We start from the raw sequence: 22,552 nt of genomic DNA on the forward strand, positions 1-22,552 counted from the left end.
AAGCAGGACAATCGTTCGCAGGTGGTAGTTGTATACTTGAATGGGCCAACCGTTGAGAATGGGAGGAAAAGGCAATACGCTAGGAGCGGAAGAAGTGGGTCAAACACCTCTTGTTATAAATGCATGAACACTGTACATCAATCCTTGATTATGAGATTGCCCCTCTCGAACCTGAAACTTTCACACAAGATGCTCTTTGGCATGCTGATCAACTTCGTTCAAATAAAATTCGCAGGCTTCATTGTGAAGATTTAAAATGCGGGGAGGTCCAAATGGTGGATGACGGGATCGATCCGGAACAAAAGAGCGGACGGCCCACCGCCCCGAAGTTGCCCACCTCCAACTTGAAAATTGGTCAACAGGGTGCTCTCGAACATGCTGATCAATATTTTCAAATAAAAACCTCACGCTTCATTTGAAAACTTGGAATGGGAGCGTCCACAAGTTTGAAAGACAAAGACATTCGCAGGGTCTGTCTTTCAAGAATTGACATATTCTTTGTTTGGGCGTAGCTCAGTCAAATCACCTCGAATCAAGAAAGTTGAATGATGGGCATGTTGGGCTGGAGCAGGACAATTGTTCACGTCACGTAGATTTTTCAACAATGCTGATTGGATAAAAGTGGCTGTTAGATGCCAATGTATGACCTGAAAATGAGGTATGCGTACCTGTCATACATTGTCCCTGAAGCCCTGTTTTTTTAACTCAGTTACACAAAGAGGTCCTTCTGCATCTTTGGCTCTCCGGGGTCTAGCTAATTCACAATGAACAAAGGCTAACTCACATATAGCATCACGCTTACAAACATAAAGGTGCCTGTATCTCCAAACTTTACAATGAAACGCGGGGTTTTGAATAGAGCAATGTGCTCGGCTTGGCCAACAGCACCTTGTGTGAAAGTTTCACGATCAAGCTTGCCAAGCCCAGATTTCGCAATGTCGCTACCAGCCAAACTGGATCTGGGGTCGACCTCTTCGACGACGACGACGACGACCAAAAAATATTTTTTGGGCTAGTTGCGACATTGAACATGAAACTTGCACACAAGATGCTGTTGACCAAGCCGAGCACATTGCTCTAATAAAAACCCCACGTTTGATTGTAAAGTTTAGAGATACAGGCGTCTTTATGTTTGTAAGCGTGATGCTATATGAGAAGTGGTCTTTGTTCATTGTCAAGTAGCTGGACCCTGGCAGAGCAAAAGATGCAGAGGGTCGTGTTGTGTAACACAGCTACGTTTGCATGAATGAAAGGGTCAATGTATAATTACTTTATGGATCATCTAGGAACAGGCATGTATTGCCAGCTAACGACCACTTTTATCCAATCATCATTGTTGCGAGATCCACTGCATGGGAACGATGCCCCTGCTCCAGACATTCATTTCCATGATTAAAGTAGGTTGATCCGAGCTGATTTGACTGAGCTGCGGTCAAAGAGAGATTACATCACTCTGGACATAAAGCACGCTCGATGTAGCTCAACCGATGTAATCTTGTGTGAGCGTAACTCAACCAAATCAGCTCGGATCAACCTACTTTAATCATGGAAATGAATGTCTAGAGCAGGAGCATCGTCCACCTACAATGGAATGCACAAAAGTTGGGAATGTACAAAAGTGGCTATTAGCTGCCAATGTATGACATAAAAGTGAGGGTTGCGTACCGTTCATGCATTGTCCCTAAAGTCCTGACTTTTTAGCTGAGTTACCCAAAGAGGCCTTCTGCATCTTTTGCTCTATTATAGCCATACTACTTTACATTAAACAAAGACCACTTCTCGTATAGCATCACGCCTACAAACATAAAGGTGTCTGTATCTCCAAACTTTACAATGAAACGTGGGGTTTTTATTAGCGCAATGGGCTCGGCTTGGCCAACAGCACCTTGTGTGAAAGTTTCACGATCAAGCTTGCCAAGCCCAGATTTCGCAATGTCGCTACCAGCCAAACTGGATCTGGGGTCGACCTCTTCGACGACGACGACGACGACCAAAAAATATTTTTTGGGCTAGTTGCGACATTGAACATGAAACTTGCACACAAGATGCTGTTGACCAAGCCGAGCACATTGCTCTAATAAAAACCCCACGTTTGATTGTAAAGTTTAGAGATACAGGCGTCTTTATGTTTGTAAGCGTGATGCTATATGAGAAGTGGTCTTTGTTCATTGTCAAGTAGCTGGACCCTGGCAGAGCAAAAGATGCAGAGGGTCGTGTTGTGTAACACAGCTACGTTTGCATGAATGGAAGGGTCAATGTATAATTACTTTATGGATCATCTAGGAACAGGCATGTACTGCCAGCTAACGACCACTTTTATCCAATCATCATTGTTGCGAGATCCACTGCATGGGAACGATGCTCCTGCTCTAGACATTCATTTCCATGATTAAAGTAGGTTGATCCGAGCTGATTTGACTGAGCTGCGGTCAAAGAGAGATTACATCACTCTGGACATAGAGCACGCTCGATGTAGCTCAACCGATGTAATCTTGTGTGAGCGTAACTCAACCAAATCAGCTCGGATCAACCTACTTTAATCATGGAAATGAATGTCTAGAGCAGGAGCATCGTCCACCTACAATAGAATGCACAAAAGTTGGGAATGCACAAAAGTGGCTATTGGCTGCCAATGTATGACATAAAAGTGAGGGTTGCGTACCGTTCATGCATTGTCCCTAAAGTCCTGACTTTTTAGCTGAGTTACCCAAAGAGGCCTTCTGCATCTTTTGCTCTATTATAGCCATACTACTTTACATTAAACAAAGACCACTTCTCGTATAGCATCACGCCTACAAACATAAAGGTGTCTGTATCTCCAAACTTTACAATGAAACGTGGGGTTTTTATTAGCGCAATGGGCTCGGCTTGGCCAACAGCACCTTGTGTGAAAGTTTCACGATCAAGCTTGCCAATCCCAGATTTCGCAATGTCGCCACCAGTCAAACTGGATCTAGGGGTCGACCTCTTCGACGACGACGACCAAAAAAATACTTTTTGGGCTGTTTGCGACATTGAACATGAAACTTTCACACAAGGTGCTGTTGGCCAAGCCGAGCACATTGCTCTATTCAAAACCCCACGTTTCATTGTAAAGTTTGGAGATACAGGCACGTTTATGTTTTACCTATGCTGTAAGCGTGATGGAGTTGCTTTTTCCTAGTGGATGGTGTCGACTGCATTAACGGAAAGATGAAGAGCTGAGTGAAACCGCACGTGGTGGTTACACAGACACGTCCTTGACAGGTTGCTCCACAAATGGATGATGATGATGATTGCCTTTTGTGAAGGTACGTAAGTAAACAGCATCCAATAATGAAGGTGTGTCAAGGTATGCATCACATTTGCATGTAGAAGAAAGTCGAGCTGCATAAACCAATTTGTATATGTAAAAAGATACGTATGCATATTGAATGTGTCACTCATCTGGAGGGATCTCTTCACTTTTTCTCTTCTCAAGCTCATCCCACTTCCCACTCCTCCTTATTGTATTACAAAAGCCATGTACTTCTTGCATGACCGGTAACCGGACCACCTTTATTATTCCATCTTCGAAGCAATAGTATGTAATCCACAAGCTACATAGCAACCTCCAACAAGCGTGTAATAAATAAACAATGCTTTATTTCATCTAGCTGCATTGCCGCCATCCTCGTAGTCGTCCTCCGTCATCATTCCTACTCGTACTCGTCACAAGTCGTCAATCTCATCCGTCACACCAACATCAAAAAGTACACAAGTTTAAAAGAATGGGATCTTGCAGGCTTCCTTTTGAATCTCGTTGTCGTCATCATTGTCATTGTTGTAGATGGGGTGATCATCGTAATCGTCATTGTTGTGAATGTGGTAATCATCGTAATCATTGTCTCTACAAATAAAAAAGCAGGCAAGTTAGACCATCTGATACCGGGAATGATGACGATTTGGTATACCGTTAGGCGATCCTCTCAAAGGAAGAAAGCAAATCAGAAGGAATTCACAAACCAATTCACCACCATACGAGCAACGTCGGGCGATCCCTTGTTCTTGAGAAAGCACTGCACGAATCACGCAAGGCCAGTTCGATCCATGGCAAGGAAGGACATCACTTACGTAGAGTCCAGGCTCATAATTGTCCTCATTCATCCTCCCCAAAGAAAGAATGATCCCCAATCCTTCCAATCATTTCCCACCTCATGAAAAGAAATCCTCAAGGGAAAGAACGAGCCTATCATGAGAAGAGCGTGTTGGTTGGCACTGATGTCAACCTGTTGCAAATCCCCTTTTACCTCAACATGGTGACCATGCTCTTCCAACAACCCATCGTCATCGACCCATCAACTCAAACGCAGGCCCGTAGAGCCCTGGACGCGTTCCAAAAACCTTTTCCAGCACACTTGGCTAGTGCAGAGCGACGCAGCGGCCACTTGATACAGGGTGGGAGTTGAACCCAAAGAGATGATGATGATGCCCCAAGCTGCATTGCCTGACCAAAGAAACCTATTCAATTCATTATTAGCACATACACAATAAACACCCTTTTCATTGTTTGTTTCATTGTACTTGCCTTTTCCATATACACAAAGACCCGTTGTTGTTGGTTACTGGAAACCCGAAAACCATGGTGTAGTATAGTTGAGCCGAAACAGAACGCCAAACCAGCCAACGTCTTGAAACCAAACTTGCCCTCTATACAAGCTAACACGTCAATGGAACCAGTTCGGCTGCAACATTGGACTCTGAATGTACCTGTTGACACCAAGCGTAGAGCGGGAATAGCAACGAGCACAATATCGCCATGGCAACCACCAACCACGCTCATTCCTCAGCACTTGGACACACTCACTCCCTGACAATGCATGTTCAGAACTACATTAACACCTCACAGCGAACAAGAGCACTTTTTTGTAATACATTACCTTGATCGAGACGCCATGAATGGAATAAGGAAAGGTGGGAGAAAAAGAAGAGAAGCGTTGTCTCAAGTCGTGGAGCTGCTGTCCCCCAAGTTTAAATCCCCCTACTGCTATTACACTGAGGCCACTCAATTACCCTATACACCACCATCCACCCATCATGATCATCACCCTCATGATAGACGATAGGTACTCGTAAATAAAAGAAATGATGATCCTCACGTATAGCAAAAGGGTGTGTGCCATTTTACACTTTACATGATAATGATGATCCAACAACAGCCATCACCTTACTACCAGGTTAGCTCGAATCATGAAAGTTAAATGATGGGCATGCTGGGTTGGAGCAGGACAATCGTTCGTATGCATTGGATCGGGTAACAAAGATGAATGGGAGGAATGGGCTATTAGCTGGCAGTTCGTCAACTGTTCCTGAATGGTGTACAAGTATTATGCATTATCCACAGGCGCTGACTTTTGGCTATGTTACACAAAGAAGTCCCTCTGCATCTCCGACTCTATAGGGTCCAGCTACTTCACAATAAACGAAGACCACCCTCTATATAGCATCACGCTTACAGCATAGTGAAAACATAAAGACGGCCATATCTCACAATTTTACAATGAAACGTGAGGTCTTTTATACATTGGGGGGCCAACAGATCAACGACTTGATATAAGCTTGTCTCTCCTCTTGCTTCTACTATAACCCATCCACAACAACCTGCCAAGACAATGTATTATATAAAAGTGCTCTAGTTGGGTGTGAAAAGCAGCTGGTAGTATTATATAGATGTGAATATACCTAGGTTGGGAGTGCAGTGTGTGGCTGTAGCCAAGGTGTTTATTGAATCAGGCATGTTTTTAAATAGTTATCGCTTTGCAAGGGGTCTATCTAATAGCGAAGATGCTGAGCATTGTATGGAAATATACATAAACCTTCATGATAGCCAAAGCATGGATCAAATGGATCACCACCAGGGTACAATGATTGACTTGGTAACGATAGCAGAAGCCTTTGAAGCCATAGAAACGACATTTGTAGCATCAGCAGAAATGGATGAAATAAACACATCTTCATTAGCCCTGCCTCTGTGTCATTATAAGAATTGTTGATTGTAATGTATACGTACCTGTGAGACAATGAACAGCGTTCTTTGAGATCAATGTCCTGTTGCTTCCATCCAACGTTGCCGACCTATAATAAACGCCATGTAAGATAACAAGTTTACCTATCCATCCATGTTCCTTTCAATGTACCCAGAAGTGACAATGCAAACAAAGTGTTGGGCTCCCTTGTTGACATAGAGGAAGAATCCATATACACATACGGCCCCCTTTAGGATCTTGCACAATAGAGAGAACAGCAACCTGCAAATGAAACTTTAGTATCAGAGCAACCAGCTTGAGTAATAAAACAAGTGCAGTGCTTGAACATACTTCTTGTATTGGAATGGGAAGTAGAGTCATGGGTACATCACGGGTGCCTTGCTGGAACAAGGGAGTAGAAAGGATCGGCATTGGAGTTGACGCGCCATGGACTATCGATCGTTTGACATGGTGGCTATTGAAGTTATGCATTGAGGGTGAATGACAGCTGTTAAGAGTTTGTAGGTTGTGAATGGAGGGAGACTTACTTGTCTTTGTGAATTGGGGAGTGGGAAAAGAAGGAGCGCTTCTTTGTTCTCGTCGACCTGGAGATCATGCACACACGCACACAGATCCCGCTTGCTCTATCATTGTGAACATGCACCATAAACATACCCTGGATACTTGGATCAATAAAATGATATTATTCAATGGCCATAATCATCGTGCTTATCTTGCTGTTGCAAATGGTGCTATTAGCCAAGTCCGTGCACGCTTAATGCGGCTCGATTCCTGAATTTAAACAACCCAAACCTGAAGCAGTAGTTGCTGGTATGATTACATCAGCGCAATCTTTGTCCTCGTGATTGTATGCCATAAATGCTACGTATCCCCCAGGTTGTTCAAAGTGATTGTTCTGTGGGACACATGTCACGTTGCATAAATCTTTGTAGGTTCCGCAATCCTGCATACTTTGTCTCTCTTCCACTTCTTTTCCCAAAACATGGATTATCACACAGACTTTGCAGGCCAGTTTGTTGTGCACCCGTCGCTTCCACAAGATATTGTTGACACGTACAACGTTCTCGCCTCTGGACGCAACAACTTTTGTGGTGATGCCGTTCCATATAGCTTCGATGCTATCGTACATCACTTGCATGGGTTACCTCCTGGGACGTCTAAAAGAACAGCTATGGATTATGGACGCATGTTACGCATGACAAAAACACCATCATCGTGGTGTGGATGGCGTTTATACAACACTACTACCAGCGATGATAACAACAACACAACAACTACGACCTTGCGTTGGTCCGAGATGGAAGAGTTTTACGAGTACATGTATTGGCTGCAATATGTCATCGATTTCATTACTCTCCTCGCCAAACATTTGCATGACATTGATATACAAAACTTCGAAGGCGCGATCTCTTGGGCAGGTAAACAAAGGAGGTCCAATGATACCACGTTGTGCTTTCTTCAAGCTGATCGATCGAGTATTATTCAAGGCCAACACGATGATGCGGATCAAGGAACGCTGAGGGTGTTTCGCCGTAATGAGCAAGAAGCAACAAGTTTCTTTCCCGAAGACTTTTTACCACTACCACCCATACCACCAACAGCACGAGTTTCCTGGTATATGCCACCAGCCATCCCTATTCTCACTACACAACGACATGACGTACCACGTGGTGAACCATTCCAATCGGTGTTTGGTGTGCGTGTATATGTTACGACGCCCATTTATCAGACCATCCAGATCATGGACATGAACGATATGCTGTTTGATGGTGGCTATTCTCGAGCCGATTATGTAGTTCACCTTGCACGTGTTGAACAGCAAGCTGATACGCATCAACTAGTGTTGCAGATCCATCATGAAACCTCAGCAACAATCAACCACCCAGAAGACCTTGTCCTTTTCGATCGACGACGTATTGAGCTGGATGCTATAAGCGGTCAATGGTGTTATCGAGGATCATCAATTCCAGCCGCTGTTGGCTTTTCTTCAATAGTACAAGAGCAGCTTTGCCATACTTTTTCATGGTTGCGATCTTTTCGACGTGGGGTGCCAATGGATTACTTCGCATCAATTATCGGAGGAGGTTCTCGTACATGCAGCACGTGTCGATCTTGGTTTGTGGGTCCTGCACAAGTGCGAGCGGTATTCTCTTGGCCACATGGGTATGTGCAAACTCCTTTCCTCGGCAACTATTGCAGCATGACATGTTTCAAAAGACACCAGCATAACCTCGTGGAAGGTCGTTTCTTTCAATCACCTTTATCATCCATTGGAGAACGCAGTGAAACCCAATACGACAATAATTGACGCGCATCGCATCCAAATGATCTGATCTCTCTCTCACAACAACAAGATTCAATTCAAATATCCATTGCTCCCGTAACATGATTCCCTGATTGGGATTGCTTTCCTCATTACCAATTTACATATATCATCATCATCATCATCACTTGTCATATTGCAATTATGGTGCTTCTTTAATAAAGGTTGCATTTAAATATGATTACATACAGGTCTTCTCAACAGTGGTAAATCCAGATGATCGTCGTAGCTCCTTGCCATACACTTTGAGGATCAAAAGTAGACCCATAGACAAAAGCGTTAGAGCTGTAAAGAACACCATAGCAAATCCTGAACCGATGGCATGCGCCATGGGATTGGCACAGGTGCTGAGAATGCTTGCCAATATTAAACCAATTAGATTGGAAGCTGCACTCACCGAGGCACCATGTGTAGGCGTAGCATCGATCAAATAGGCGCTGACACACGTGATGATTTGCTGCGAGCCGAAAGCCTGAATGCCAAAGCCAACAATAGCGATCCAGTAAGACTGATTTGTTTGGATTCCCCATCCAAACATCAGCATCCCAAGTGGCATAAAAATGAGCCCACAGGGCCACAAGTGTATCGCTAATCGATCTTCCACCACATAGTGACCATCTTGACGACCGCGTTTAGCATGCATTAATAACCGGTCGGAAAGAATGCCGTTCACAATGGCACCAAGGACGTTGCCAGCACCTGATGCAATATACGACAAGCCTATCTCCTGTATATAAGCCTAGGTTTCAATATTACATCCATTTTGCTTACCTATAGCCCATGAAGAAAGATCGTAGTGTGAAGAAAATAACACCGGTAATAATGTTTCGACTACCAAAAGACAGCTCAATGCAATAGCAAAAATGCTACTTGCAAGGAGAACATGTGGATAACGCAACATGAAAAGTGGTTGTGCAACGATTTTCCAAAGACTTGGTTTGGTGCTTTTTGTTGTTGCCGCCGCTATTGATGATGGCTCTTTGCTGCATTGGGTACCAATCTCACTTTCTTGTAGTCGAACATCATTTATAGCTGTACTTATGGATCCTACATCATCAAACAATTTGCTGTCACGATACGTCTCCGGTAAAAAGAATGCAACTAGAGCGAATGACATTGCTGCATACGCTGTGCAAAACCAAAAAGAAGCACGCCATGTGAGTGATGTTGTGGTGAGAGCTCCACCAATGACAGGGCCCAACAATGGACCAAAGTAGATTCCAAAGCAAAAGATACTCATGGCCTTGCCACGTTGTTCAAGAGAAAAGCAATCTGCAATGATGCCTGATCCAACAGCGAACGTGCATGCAGCTCCCACAGATTGTATGCATCTCAGCACAACTAAGCCCGCTATACTTATTATTACTGCTAAAGCGGCTGACACTATCATGAAAAGTAAAAGGCCGCATAGTAAAAGTATTTTTCTTATACAAAAGTGCTCTGATAATGACGCCCATACCACCGGCGACAAGCCAGAGAATAAGATGAACAATGATGCAGTCAAAGTAATAACTACGCTGGGTGCTTGAAACTCTTCAGTAATCATAGGGAAGCCTGAAAACAAGGGTAAATGGTTTCTCGTGATAAGTGTAAGCTGTTATAGCTGACCTGGGAAGCAAATAGTTGTGTACAATCCAGGACATCCTGACAGGGTAACCAAGACCCCCATAATGGTAACCTTTTGACAAGTACTAAAACACTGTGGATCATTCTCAGCTGTGGGTCGATTTGCCAAACGAGGTAAGATAGTCCTCGAAAGTCTTCTTAGTGGCCCCATGAAGGAAGTATCAAGAAAAAGAGAGGAAGAGATAAGCCATGCAACCATATCGTTGTATTTTATAGGCGCCTGAACATCGAAGGTAACCTCCATGCCATGACAACAGAGGTATGTATCATTAGCTGCATCGCTGCTGCATGCGATGGAATCATGCAACATTGCTCTCCTTATTTCTGCACGCCTTGCATAAATGCTATCAGGCAGCTAGTAATATAGTTTTCATCCCTTCAAACAAAGTAGTCGTAGCAGCATTGTTTACCACCATTGCTTATACCCTCGGTGGTACACGTCAACGATTTCTCTTCAACCTTTGGAAAATGAGTGCCACATTTGCAGTTTTATTGATGGTATCACATGATGTCCACATGTCGATGTTTTATGAAGTTGATATACGATTACATGAATAAACTGCTTAGCGTCTTTGTACTTCATCAGGTTGCTCAAAGCCGGATTTTCGTCTCATTCGTTGACCAAATAGCTTGAGGCATAATGTTATCAACATGGCTACTTCTACCAAACCAGCAAATATCAACAAGGTGAAACCTGAATCAATGCTATGGACCAGTGGATTGGCAGCGATTGAGAGGATACACGCCATTGTCATGGTGACGAGATTGGATGCTGCAGTGACAGAGGCACCTTGACCAGGAACGGAGTCCAACAAATAGGCGCTGATTGATGAGCTTACTTGCTGTGAGCCAAAAGTTTGTACACCAAAGCCAACAATGGCGATCCAAAAAGATTTATGCAACTGAATACTCCATCCGATCATTAGCAAGCCCACGGGCATGATGATGAATCCGGCTGGCCAAATGTGCATGCCTAAACGATCCTCCACCTTCGATAGTTGTCCTTCACGTTGACGTCTTGCACGTAGCAACAATCGATCGGAGAGTATACCACTCACAAGAGCTCCTAGCATATTTCCACAACCGCTATAGTTGAAAAGGACGTTAATACAAAAGACGAAATTAAGGGTGGTGGTATCATTAGTTACCTGCCGATGTATGAGAGGCCTAAATTAAAAGAGAGTCATTACTACTTGTTTCATGTCATCCTCTTGTATCACACACTCACCTATTTGCCAGGATGAAAATCCGTATCGTGACGCCAACAACTCGGGAAGAATCGTTTCAACCACAAACAAACACGAAAATGCGATACATCCAACAAGACTTGAAAGCAAAACGTGTGGATGTTGTAAAAGCAACAGCGGTGCTAACATTGAGCTGCTTGATTTTTTTGGTGGATCAACGTTGTGTTGTTCTTCAGCGTTGATCAAGCGATCGATGCCACTATCTACTCTTGGGGGTCCATCGAGCACGATATCGTTGCGAAAGGTCTCCGGTAAGAGGAAAAGCAAAAATGTAAATGTTGTAAGGCCGTATGCGGAACAAAACCAAAAGGTTGCGCGCCATGAAAGTGGTGTTGCCACAAGGGCACCACCAATAATAGGGCCAAAAAGGGGTCCAAAGAAGATTCCAAAGAACAATAGGCTCATGGCAGTACCTCGCTTTTCAACAGGGTAGCAATCTGCTATGATCCCAGAGCACAGCACGATGTAAGCTGATGATCCTAGGGCTTGTATGCATCGAAGTGTCACTATGCCTGCCATACTCGTCATTAAAGCAAGACCAATGGATGAGCCTGTCACTATCAGAGCACCACATAAGAGTAAGGGTCGCCGCATGCAAAAACGTTCAGAGATAGCAGCCCATACGACAAGTGCAAATCCACCAGACAAGATATACAATGCACCCACCATAGTGGTCACGACACTAGGCACATTGAACTCATCCGTCATTGCAGGGTAGCCTATCATAATACAAAAGGATACATATAGACACTATTAGTGATCAATGTGATCACACATAGAACAACGCTTTACATTACCTGGGAAACAAACCGTGGCAAATAGACCCGCTGTGCTCACACACATTATGACGAGCGACATGATAACGGTCTTTTTACCAGTGCTGAAAAGGCGTGGATCAGTCTCTGGTGAGGATTGCATGCAGCATATCCTTGATATCAATCCAGGACGATCTTGTTCAAATTCTTGATGATCAGACGTCATGGAAACAGGTACGTGTATTGAAAAGAAAAAGAAAAAGAGGGTTGAATCATGAAACCTTTTGCATAAACATATACTTTGAATAAGGTTATACCCACTCAAAAGACGGCTAATACACGACAAACGTTTCGCCTATTGCAATTCCTCCTTGCTGTTTATAAACGCTGATCTATCATGCACCTTCTCCCTGCATCGAGCTATGCACAAATTGGCATATCCCCATTGCTGCTAGCCAACCCCGTTATAAGCATAGTGACGTTCATGCAATCCATTCATCTTGTCCAAGCATACCGTATAGTAGCGTGAGCTTGGTCTTCGATCGTTTTTTTCGTTCGCGCCATTTGTTGAATACATAAACAATGGTTGTGGGAACACAATCATGCCATACGCCACAAACAAGAAATGGAACTTGAATGGGTATGCTTGATCACTTGCAGACCGACAACGCACGAGTATTATAGCTGCACCTTTATGCATAAACATCCTCCAATTGGTTGAATTTGCAGGCTATCTATGCATGTCGTCCATGTTGCATCTGCGTTAGATTATGTTCATTCTTGAGACGGGTGGTGATCATTCGTCCCCCCCCTTTGTGATGATGATCTCTAAATTATAATACACACAATATATGTTATTCGAAAACGTTGCCAGGTTACGGCCATCACCAATACCCAACGCGATTCGTATATCAACTTGCAATTGACCAGCCCCATTTTTTATGCAATAGTAGACTTTGTGTAACCAACAAAAGGATACATGACGTTAATGCTGCACATTCGAGCAAACATTTACTGCCAAGAGATGGTGGATGTCATTAAGCATGTCATATTAAAGATCGGTCATTATCATGTCGATGAAATTGCCAAAGCAAGGTGGTGGTTCACAAATGTATAAAGCAGCTCGTTGACCACACTTTCAACCACTTCCATACCCAACAAGTAGATAATCCAAATACCATCATCAAAAGAATCTCTTTATATATATATCCTACTTGCTACATTCTTGCTTCGGGAGCGGGGGGTTGCGATTGCATATACTTGTCCATACGTTTCCACCATGCAGCAAACTCGGCACCAGCCTTAGGATCATTGATGACAATTGAATCGAAAAGTTCAGGACGATGTACCACCAACAAGCGAAGGTAGGATGCAAGGACAACATCGGCCCAACCAGCTACGTATCCACTATTAATAACGAGACAACTTTTTAAGCGTGCATCCTATGTACCTTGTGAACCTGTCATGAAAGGATACTGTTTGAGGACACGACCAATAGGCTCCAGGAGTTCTTTGATAGCATCAATGTGCTTTTGGGGATCACCAGCAAACTTTTCAAGTGGCATCTTGAAGGCCTTTTCACGAGTCTCACGGAACCATTGCTTCAAGGATGGCGGGGTCACCTTGCTGTGAATCGTCAATACGCACAACTTGAAGATCTTGGGCAAAAGCTTGCGTGTGCAGTATTCATGGAAAAAGAAATGAGCACCTTCGTTGCCATTGAACAAGCTCGCATGATCAGGATAAGCTTCCTCGAGATACTTTGCAATCTCCCACGACTCCTGTACTACTTTGTCACCATGCACCAAATCCACAATCACAGGTACAGTAGGGGCCTTGCCAGTTTTACTATCATCATACAACGTGAGTATAAGCATAGGAAAAGGAAAGCAAGGGTGGGTGGGTACTCACGTCAAGCCAGGGATAACTTCGTGTACTCCAGCGAACGTCAACCACTCTGTTTCATAGGGAATGCCCTACATTGCATTCCAAATGTCAGTAACAAGAACCCCATTTGCAAGCGGGCGACACAGGTCTTGACATGCCTTCACATTGAGTGCGTAACGGGTCTTGCAGGTGTTTGGAGACCAAATGAGTCCAGGGACTTCAAGTTCCAAGTCGTAAAATCTGACCTTGGCCATGGTGGTGGTTGTGATAAAAATGAGAGAAAGGAACAAGAGATGACAAATTAAGGATTCTCATGCTGAGGTTGCTTTGTCAGCCTTGTGTAACTATGAAGGATGTAAGCTTGCGTAGGTTGACGTGATCATCTTGTACGCGCTAAATAAGATATGCACGTGTGTGGCCCTCAAGTTTAAGATCAATGCAGAAACAATCAGTAGTGTATATATAAGATAATAGCTTTATCAAGCGTTTATTATCGATCGGTTTAGGCGACCGTTCTCGTTTGCTCAACCATCTGTTGCGGCATGGCAGAGTATAATGCTTGTATTTTGCACCTTTACACAAGGGACCAGAGCATACCCCACCAGATAGAACTAGTCTTTGTTAGTAAATGTATCGATTTTAATCCATTAAACAAGTACATACCGTTCGCATTTTGAACTCTGGTTGAAAATCCATATGGTGGCCGCAAGCCCTTATGATGCTCCAGGATCTATGTGAACAGCTGACAACGAAGCACTCGATGGTGGCAAGGTCCTTTGCTTGCAAGCTCGAACTTGGCTATTGTGCTTGTCGCACGTTTGCCTTAGGGGAGAGAAAACGGTAAGCTCATCTTGTTAAGAACTCTGCGGCTACTAAGTCGCCGGGATATGGAATCTCAAGTTGCTCATCCAATTTGACATTTCCAGGAGGCGACTACATCGAAAAGGAATATGAGTATAGCCTTGATCAAGCAAGATGGCGATGTTTTACCTTATCAAAGAGCCAACTATCACAATGACACCAATGACAATGAACAATGGTATTTTCAACAAAGAAAATGAAAATGAGCAATGAGACATGGACAAGGTTAAAAGGCTACATTATTAGCCATACGATAACGACAACAATGGCTCGCGTGAAGAATCCTACTACAATGAAGCCAATACCCCACTCATAACCATGCATCTGATGTCATTGTTTTCTACTGCCATCCCCAGCAAACTTTTCAGCTTACAAAGGCGACGGCATCATGATTCATTGTTTTCAATAAAAAGCATCATCGTTTGATTGAATGGGTGATATGAAGCGTCAGATTAAATGTGCGTGTGTTGTAGAATGCGGCATGAAGTGTGTGTAACAAATGTGGTGTAGCAGTAGTGGATAAGAAGAAGGGGAGGGAGGGGACGCAAGTGCTGGGAATGGAATGTCTAGTTGATTATGCTTCTGCACAAAGTACGGTGGTATCGACTTGTTGGTCCCTTTCGTCGTCTGGTGTTTGGATAGATGATGAAGAAGAAGAAAAAGACGCTGGTGAACGCAACATGGGGTATGGGCTTGGAGTACGATTGATGAGAGCAGGGTTGACATCTAATAATGTGGATGATGATGGTGTCCATTCTTCAAGAATGCGCTCCACAAGACGATTGGTGGATGGGTTGACGATCCTGTAGTTGCATGGTGCAATCATGGCACATAATGTGCTACGAATTTCAGTTTCCTTGTATGGTGTACGTCTTAGTTGTGTATTGATGAGCAATGGGCGGAGCACTCGCAAGTAAGCGTCGCGGAGCTGCATGGGGGTTATAATATCAGTAACCCAATATGCAAAACACACATGCACACACACACATCCCACATCCCACATCCCACATTTCCATTACTTACAGCTTCGGCTTCTCGTTCCTCACCAAGATCACACACTTCACGTAACATGATATCCACAAGGACATAGAGATCATTGGTATAAAAAAACTCGTATAGAGATGGACGTGTAAAGATCCCGTAGAGAAGTTTGAGTATCAAGAGCTTGACGCAGGCATCATCTAATAGTTGAGAACATGAATGTAAATGGCAAGCAAGACACCAAAATGGAAAGAGGTATGCTAAAAATATACCGTGTGTGCATGTTTACCTGACCGATTAAGCATGAAAATTAAGTTGGCACTGAAAGTAGTAGCGGTGCCCATCCGTTCTTCCAGCATATCCAGGACACGATTCGTTTGTGTACCCGCCATCATGTATTGCTCATTCAACACCAGAATAAATTGAATAATGTCGTAATTGAAGGATTCATCGGCATCCTGAAGCATCGATTCAACCATGTCCAGCAGAGAATTGAGGAAGGAACAGGATACCACGCCTATGGATTTAGGTGGTGTGAGAGAATTTCCTCGGCTATTTTCTTCCCAAATGAAACCTACCTAGATCAGATTGCCGTAATTTGGATACTTTGCACATTTCGAACGCAAGGCCCACGGATGAGGCAATGATGGGTTCGTTGATGATTTTTCTAAATAGACGATTTTGCTTGTTGCGCCGTGCATCTGATACGACAAATTTCATCCATCGGGGGTCTTCTTTGCCAGCGTAGATCAACAAGGAATAGGCAATACGTAGATCATGTGGATCGGATGCTGAGAGTGCATGTGCTTGGGTGATGTGGCTCAAGATAGTCGTGCTATGCTCCAAGAACAAATGCGAATCGATCATTTGATATGCACAATGGGCGAGTTCGGTTTGTGATTGACAAAACTCGTCTAACAATAACAAAGATCGTCGTCAAGTCAACATCATCATCATGTCGCATCGAAGAATAGAATGGAATGGTTACCTTGGAAACGAGACCATAATCTAAGATATTGTGTTGTTATGCGTTCTGCATCTTGCTTGGTACAGCATGGTAATCGTAGTATATCGTCGAGTTCTACGTGGAAAGAAACAGAGCGACAAGGGGGGTTTAGTATGGAAGGGAGTACAGCATAAAAGTTGCCCATCAGAGATGAGGGAGTTATGGATCGGAGGCTTACCAGCATGGAAACTCGAAGCGTCATCGAAAAAGTAATCGATAGAATCGTAGTCCATGAGAACGAACGACTGGAAAAGTGAAAGACAAGCGACGTTGCTGGATTTGGTCGGTGGAACAAGCAATGAAATCCAACCTGCTGTCGGCTTTCCCTTTCTATTCACTCTTCTTCTCTCCTTCTTTTCTTATTACCCCAACACACACACACCCTTCACCACCCCGAGCAGCGCTACGGATACATATCCCCGTTTCCATGAACTCGACTACCGACCTCTTGTCAGCATTGGTTCCCACCTCTTTCTTCAATGATCCTTGGTCAGATGAAGCCAAGTCCATGTGGGTCCCCATTGTAGCCTACTGGGCATACAGCATCACATTTCAGCTTATCATGCAAGCCGAGATTCCTTTCTTTGAACAATATCGTATCCACACATCCGAAGACATGAGGAAGAGAAACCGAGTGACTCTATCCAAGGTGGTATTGATGGTTGTTGCTCAACAGGCCGTTCAGTTCATTATTGGAGTCATGTTAATTCAACCATCCGACGATCCTGTCAAACAAAAGCTTGAACAAGAAGCTTTTACTGCTAGCTTGGCTGCTCATATCTACAATGTCCTTGCTCCATATACACCATCCATCGCTGCAGTATCGGATCAAATTGCTTGGGCTCTTTATAATGTCGCTTGGCCTTGCGTCCAGTTTTTCCTCGGCATGTAAGTTATCAGGCTATATCGGAGATGATGGCAGAACTCTCCATTGGTCCTAACACAAAAAATTATAGGGTGATCATGGATACGCACCAATACTTTTTGCATCGCTTGTTCCATCTTAACAAGACTCTCTACAAGCACATCCACTCTCATCATCATCGTCTCTATGTGCCTTATGCATTCGGCGCTCTGTACAATCATCCTATCGAAGGCTTCTTGCTTGATACTGTTGGTGCTACCCTCTCCTACGAGCTTACAGGCATGTCTCCCCGACTCGGCATGCTCTTTTTCACCTTTTCAAACATGAAGACAGGTAACAAGGATACATGAGGGATTGGGGGGAAAGGATGACCCATGGCGGTAGATTAACTCTTGGGCGGTATAATAGTGGACGATCATTGTGGTTACAGTTTCCCTTGGGATCCTCTTCAAGTGCTTTTTGGCAATAATGTGGTCTAGTAAGTATATGGATGGTTATAGGAAAAGAGAGATGTTAACCCGAATCTATTAGCCATGACATTCATCATCAACCCTATGGCATCAAGGCCAACTTTTCTCAACCCTATTTTACATTCTGGGACACTATCCTCGGTACTCGATTTACCAAGAAGAGAGATGCCAAGAAAGTTGAGGACAACAAGGAGGTCAAGAAGAACTAAAACACGACATAGCACAATCTCCTTTTGCTGCATTGCCCCCATACGCGTATACTATTTGCATTAATCACCGTTGTTATCTTGCTTTTTTTTTCTTTTTACCATCAACACCCCATTCTGTATTAGTCGTCTAATGACATGTAATTTACGGCACTCAATTATTATAAAGATAGCTACAATGGCTTTTTTCCAATACTCAAATCTTTCAAAGAGCGGCTAGTGTTGCCATACTAAGCAAATTGTGGCACATGTGGCATTGGCCTATAGAAGAAGAAGCATCTCTCTATTTCGGAATTGGTGCCGCGTTCGGTGATACTACATCCCTTTGTGATGCATCATTGTGGGATGAAAGAGTATGAGCACTACTACTAGAGCACATGCAATGCATGCTAATCCATTCCCATGGTCATTTCCTATTGCCTATGATGCATCCCGATTGGCATATGTTGGTTTGTCATCAGTTACCTGCTGACCAGGTACATACATGCAAATTCTCCCCCATTGATAAAAAGTGGATGCGTTCTATTATACAACGTCTGATGACAATGGCGAAGCTTCTGGTTCCTTTATGCATAATAGAAGATGCCATCAACATGTGGTCTGTGAGCAATAGGAACAGGGATTTACGATTGAAAACAATGGCAAAGGTGAAAATGGATGTAGTTTTGACAAGGTGCTACCGATTGCTCGTATACATGGATCGTCGTTTAGACTTTTAGGGCGATCGGCAGTACAACGGCATATACGCTGATGGGAAAATGTGGAGAAGTAAAAGTATGATCTCATGTGTGGATGGCTATCGCTGGGCTATCATGCTGTAAATCATGTGTGTGTGCGTGTGTGTTCAACGGCGATGAGAATGGTAGATTGAACAAATAGGGAAGACCCACGGCTCACTACTCCTTCTTCCAGTGATACATGTGCCAAAGCAAGTCAATATGCAAAGCTCACACATGCCTAAAGTATACGTGGTGTGCCATGGGCAAACAAAATGCTGCCGTGGAAAACATCATTAGCCCATTTGATAAATAAACCTGTCCCATACAAATTGCTTTTCTTTCCCTCTCTCTCTCTTCTCTTTCGCTTTCTCCCACTTTCTTTCTCTATTCTTTCCTTCTTTTATTGTCCTGATACCAACGTACTTCACAAACCGTGGACAAGGAAACACATGAGCACGTCTAGCATTTCCAATCCAACATTGTCCAGGGCAGGACATGATAATACCACAACCACATCGACAACCAGCAACAACAACCCCATTGTTGAACAAGCATCGACCATGTTGGATTACACTAGTCATGGTGTGACAACATCAAATGCTTCAAGTGTACCAGAAAAACAGCCACTTAAACAACAACAACAACAACAAGGTGTCAAAGGATCGTGTTTTCAAGACATCATTGAGCAGGACTTGATGACAGGCCTTGAAGATAGCACACATCGACTTTCTATATCGGATCAGCACCCACTTGAGAAAAGAGAAACGTAAGTAACGTAATGCATGTCAAGTACGTGTTGACCTTTTGATCCTGACACATTGCGTTTTGTCTATTGCGTATGTGTGTGTGTGTGTGTGCGTGCGTGCTTCGTGTGTAACGCTTTTAGGAGACATGTCCCGAGATCGGTGCGTGGCATTTTTCCCGACAGCACAGCTTTTACTCCTCAATCTGGTGACAAATTCCTATTCCAAGGTGACCATCACCATCATGGTCTTGATCCCAATACCTCTACACCTTGTAAGTTTTTGCATTAGGGTGGTGATAATCGAATGCTAAAGAGTTGTTCCTTTTGGGGGGCTGTGTAAAGTAGTACGACACGGCAGCATAGTAACGCCCACAACCAGTCATGCACCCGACCCGACGTTTATGCGTCGTTCATTTGATGCTACAAGTGGTTATCATCATCAACATCACCACCAACAACATCGTCATCGTTTTCCATCACTCAATAGAAGAGAAAGCTATCCTTGTCTGGTAAGCTCTACATGCACGCGACATGAAGGAAAAGGGGGGGATGTGCATTTTCTATGGGCGTGACGTTATAACTCAATGATGTATGCATTTACAAACAAACAAAGCAGCAGAGTGCTTCAACCACGACTACAGCAACAAGTAATGGTGGTCAAGGATGGAATTGTGACCCGGCTTGGATGCCATCACCTTTTAGGAAATATTCTATGGATTATGTCAACAAGCGCTTGGATCTAGATCCACGTGGAGGTTCAAGTCGTCTTGCACCTTCCTATTCAAACCCTGACCTTGCTACGGCACGTCGCTTATCCAGTTTGGAGAATGCTGTTGTTGCTGCTGCTGCTGCAGCAAGTGGCGTTTCTGATAACATCCCTGAAAGTGGCGCCCCATCTTCGCCGTCATCCTACGCATCCACTACAGCAACTGCAGCTGGTTTGATTGCATTATCATCATCACAACAACAACAACAACAACAATTGCTTGGTTACGTTCCATCCTCGTTAATGTATCCATACCCTTATCCAGCAGCAGCCGTGGCCACCACCACCACAACAAATCAAGCAGCAGCAGCAGCGGCAGCGGCAGCAGCTCATGCAGCAGCCATTTGTAATCATAACAATAATGGTGGTGCTGGACCATCGCCTGCCCCCTTGAATCCACTTTTATTATCGCATCTTATCCGTCACATGCCGCCATCTTCACCCTCTTCACCTTCATCACCCACAAGTGTATCATCATCCTCTTTTAGGAAAACACAACAGCAGCAGCAGCAACAACAATCCACCACATTGAGCAATAGCAATTCATCCACCACAACCACTACACAACGTCGACACAATGAGCATGACAAGTTTGCCCATATCAAGTTCGAAGATGTTGTGGATGATATTTATTCATTGTGCAAGGATCAATATGGGTGTCGCTATTTACAACGAAAGCTTGAGGAGCAAAACGATGATCAACGTGACATTATCTTTGACCAGGTGTTTCCGCATTTCATCAAACTCATGACAGGTAAGTATTGAATGCAATTGACCCCCTATACGCATGTCGCTCATCACCACATGTGCATATATCCATGTCGTATTATAGATCCATTTGGCAATTATCTATGTCAAAAGCTGATGGAACGTTGCACGGATGAACAACGCACTCGGATCGTGGAACAAGTATCTCAAGACCTGGTTGATATCTCACTCAATATGCATGGTACACGTGCCGTCCAAAAGATGATTGAATACATTACATTACCGGAACAGGTACATCCTTGACCCATTCCCATCCATTATCGCCATGCCTTAACTCTTTTTTATAGATCCACCATGTTGTTGTGACCTTGGCTCCCAACGTCGTAACCTTAATCAAGGATCTCAATGGCAACCATGTCATTCAACGTTGTCTGCATCGCATGTCTTCCGAGAACAAACAATTCATTTACAACGCCGTGAGTGAGAATTGCATCGAGGTTGCCACGCATCGCCATGGTTGCTGTGTGTTACAAAGATGCATTGATTATTCCTCAGAAAACCAAAAGGTAAATTTTCGCATTTACAACAATGAAATCATGCACGTGAATGTAACACACTACTCTCTATAGACTCAGCTCGTCAATGGAATCATTCAACATGCCCTGAACCTCGTTCAAGATCCATTCGGCAACTATGTCGTGCAATACGTCCTTGATCTTGGTGATGCTGATTTCTCCGATAAGCTCATTCAGCGCTTTGTGGGCCATGTCGTATCTTTATCGGTCCAAAAGTTTAGCTCCAATGTCATGGAAAAGGTGAGCAATGATTGGGTTGTAGTAGCAGTAGTAAATCCTTTTTCCTAACCCATGAATGCCCTTTGTTAGTGCATACGAGTGGCTGAACCAGAAACACGTCGACGCCTTATGGAAGAGATGCTCAACAAGCCAAAGTTGGAAAGATTGCTCCGGGATTCCTATGCCAACTACGTTGTACAAACCGCCCTTGATTATGCTGAACCTGCTCAACGCATCAAGGTATGTAAAGGATGATGATAGCATACAGCTTGCTTCTATCTTTTTTACTAACTCCTGCACCAGCTTGTTGAATGTATTCGACCTTTGTTACCTGCTATACGCAACACACCTTATGGTAAACGCATCCAGGGCAAAATCAATCGTGAACCACAGCGATCAGTTTTGCATCATCATCACCATCATCATGACCTGCACACCATGTCGATGGGTTATTTGGCTGCGGATATGGCCTTGTTTCCACCACCTATGCAACCAGCAGCATCCTTTGGAGCTTTCAGCCCTTTTTCAGTGTTCCATCATCATTGAAAGCACACCACCATCCATTCATCTTTATCATTTCTCATTCAA

The 22,552-nt window shown here is 43.8% G+C and overlaps 7 protein-coding genes across 7 annotated transcripts; 3 read left to right on the top strand and 4 right to left on the bottom strand.

Annotated features, from left to right (window-relative positions):
- Positions 1-6,987: 6,987 nt before the first annotated feature.
- O0I10_011511 (uncharacterized protein) lies at positions 6,988-8,313 on the top strand (the record flags this gene model as incomplete). The annotated part of the gene is made up of 2 exons (XM_058491476.1): positions 6,988-7,423; positions 7,493-8,313. The coding sequence occupies 2 exons, from the start codon at positions 6,988-6,990 to the stop codon at positions 8,311-8,313; spliced, it is 1,257 nt and encodes a 418-aa protein (XP_058337751.1).
- A 196-nt stretch (positions 8,314-8,509) lies between these two features.
- On the bottom strand, positions 8,510-9,568 carry O0I10_011512 (uncharacterized protein; the record flags this gene model as incomplete). The annotated part of the gene is made up of 2 exons (XM_058491477.1): positions 8,510-9,048; positions 9,100-9,568. 2 exons carry the CDS (start codon positions 9,566-9,568, stop codon positions 8,510-8,512), a joined length of 1,008 nt encoding a protein of 335 aa, XP_058337752.1.
- A 949-nt stretch (positions 9,569-10,517) lies between these two features.
- On the bottom strand, positions 10,518-12,182 carry O0I10_011513 (uncharacterized protein; the record flags this gene model as incomplete). The annotated part of the gene is made up of 4 exons (XM_058491478.1): positions 10,518-11,040; positions 11,103-11,121; positions 11,183-11,920; positions 11,999-12,182. The coding sequence occupies 4 exons, from the start codon at positions 12,180-12,182 to the stop codon at positions 10,518-10,520; spliced, it is 1,464 nt and encodes a 487-aa protein (XP_058337753.1).
- Positions 12,183-13,173: 991 nt separating this feature from the next.
- On the bottom strand, positions 13,174-14,097 carry O0I10_011514 (uncharacterized protein; the record flags this gene model as incomplete). Its single annotated transcript, XM_058491479.1, has 4 exons — positions 13,174-13,352; positions 13,407-13,804; positions 13,868-13,932; positions 14,002-14,097. The coding sequence occupies 4 exons, from the start codon at positions 14,095-14,097 to the stop codon at positions 13,174-13,176; spliced, it is 738 nt and encodes a 245-aa protein (XP_058337754.1).
- A 1,181-nt stretch (positions 14,098-15,278) lies between these two features.
- O0I10_011515 (uncharacterized protein) lies at positions 15,279-16,924 on the bottom strand (the record flags this gene model as incomplete). Its single annotated transcript, XM_058491480.1, has 6 exons — positions 15,279-15,632; positions 15,728-15,885; positions 15,975-16,202; positions 16,264-16,599; positions 16,674-16,766; positions 16,870-16,924. The coding sequence occupies 6 exons, from the start codon at positions 16,922-16,924 to the stop codon at positions 15,279-15,281; spliced, it is 1,224 nt and encodes a 407-aa protein (XP_058337755.1).
- Positions 16,925-17,118: 194 nt separating this feature from the next.
- Positions 17,119-18,235, top strand: O0I10_011516 (uncharacterized protein; the record flags this gene model as incomplete). The annotated part of the gene is made up of 4 exons (XM_058491481.1): positions 17,119-17,579; positions 17,648-17,889; positions 17,965-18,034; positions 18,088-18,235. The coding sequence occupies 4 exons, from the start codon at positions 17,119-17,121 to the stop codon at positions 18,233-18,235; spliced, it is 921 nt and encodes a 306-aa protein (XP_058337756.1).
- Positions 18,236-19,400: 1,165 nt separating this feature from the next.
- O0I10_011517 (uncharacterized protein) lies at positions 19,401-22,510 on the top strand (the record flags this gene model as incomplete). Its single annotated transcript, XM_058491482.1, has 9 exons — positions 19,401-19,717; positions 19,838-19,968; positions 20,039-20,205; positions 20,310-21,216; positions 21,295-21,461; positions 21,518-21,736; positions 21,800-21,985; positions 22,055-22,204; positions 22,268-22,510. 9 exons carry the CDS (start codon positions 19,401-19,403, stop codon positions 22,508-22,510), a joined length of 2,487 nt encoding a protein of 828 aa, XP_058337757.1.
- Between the last annotated feature and the right edge of the window lie 42 nt (positions 22,511-22,552).

This window comes from Lichtheimia ornata (genome assembly GCF_029851405.1).
Source record: "Lichtheimia ornata isolate CBS 291.66 chromosome Unknown scaffold00092, whole genome shotgun sequence".
NCBI classification, from domain to species: domain Eukaryota; kingdom Fungi; phylum Mucoromycota; class Mucoromycetes; order Mucorales; family Lichtheimiaceae; genus Lichtheimia; species Lichtheimia ornata.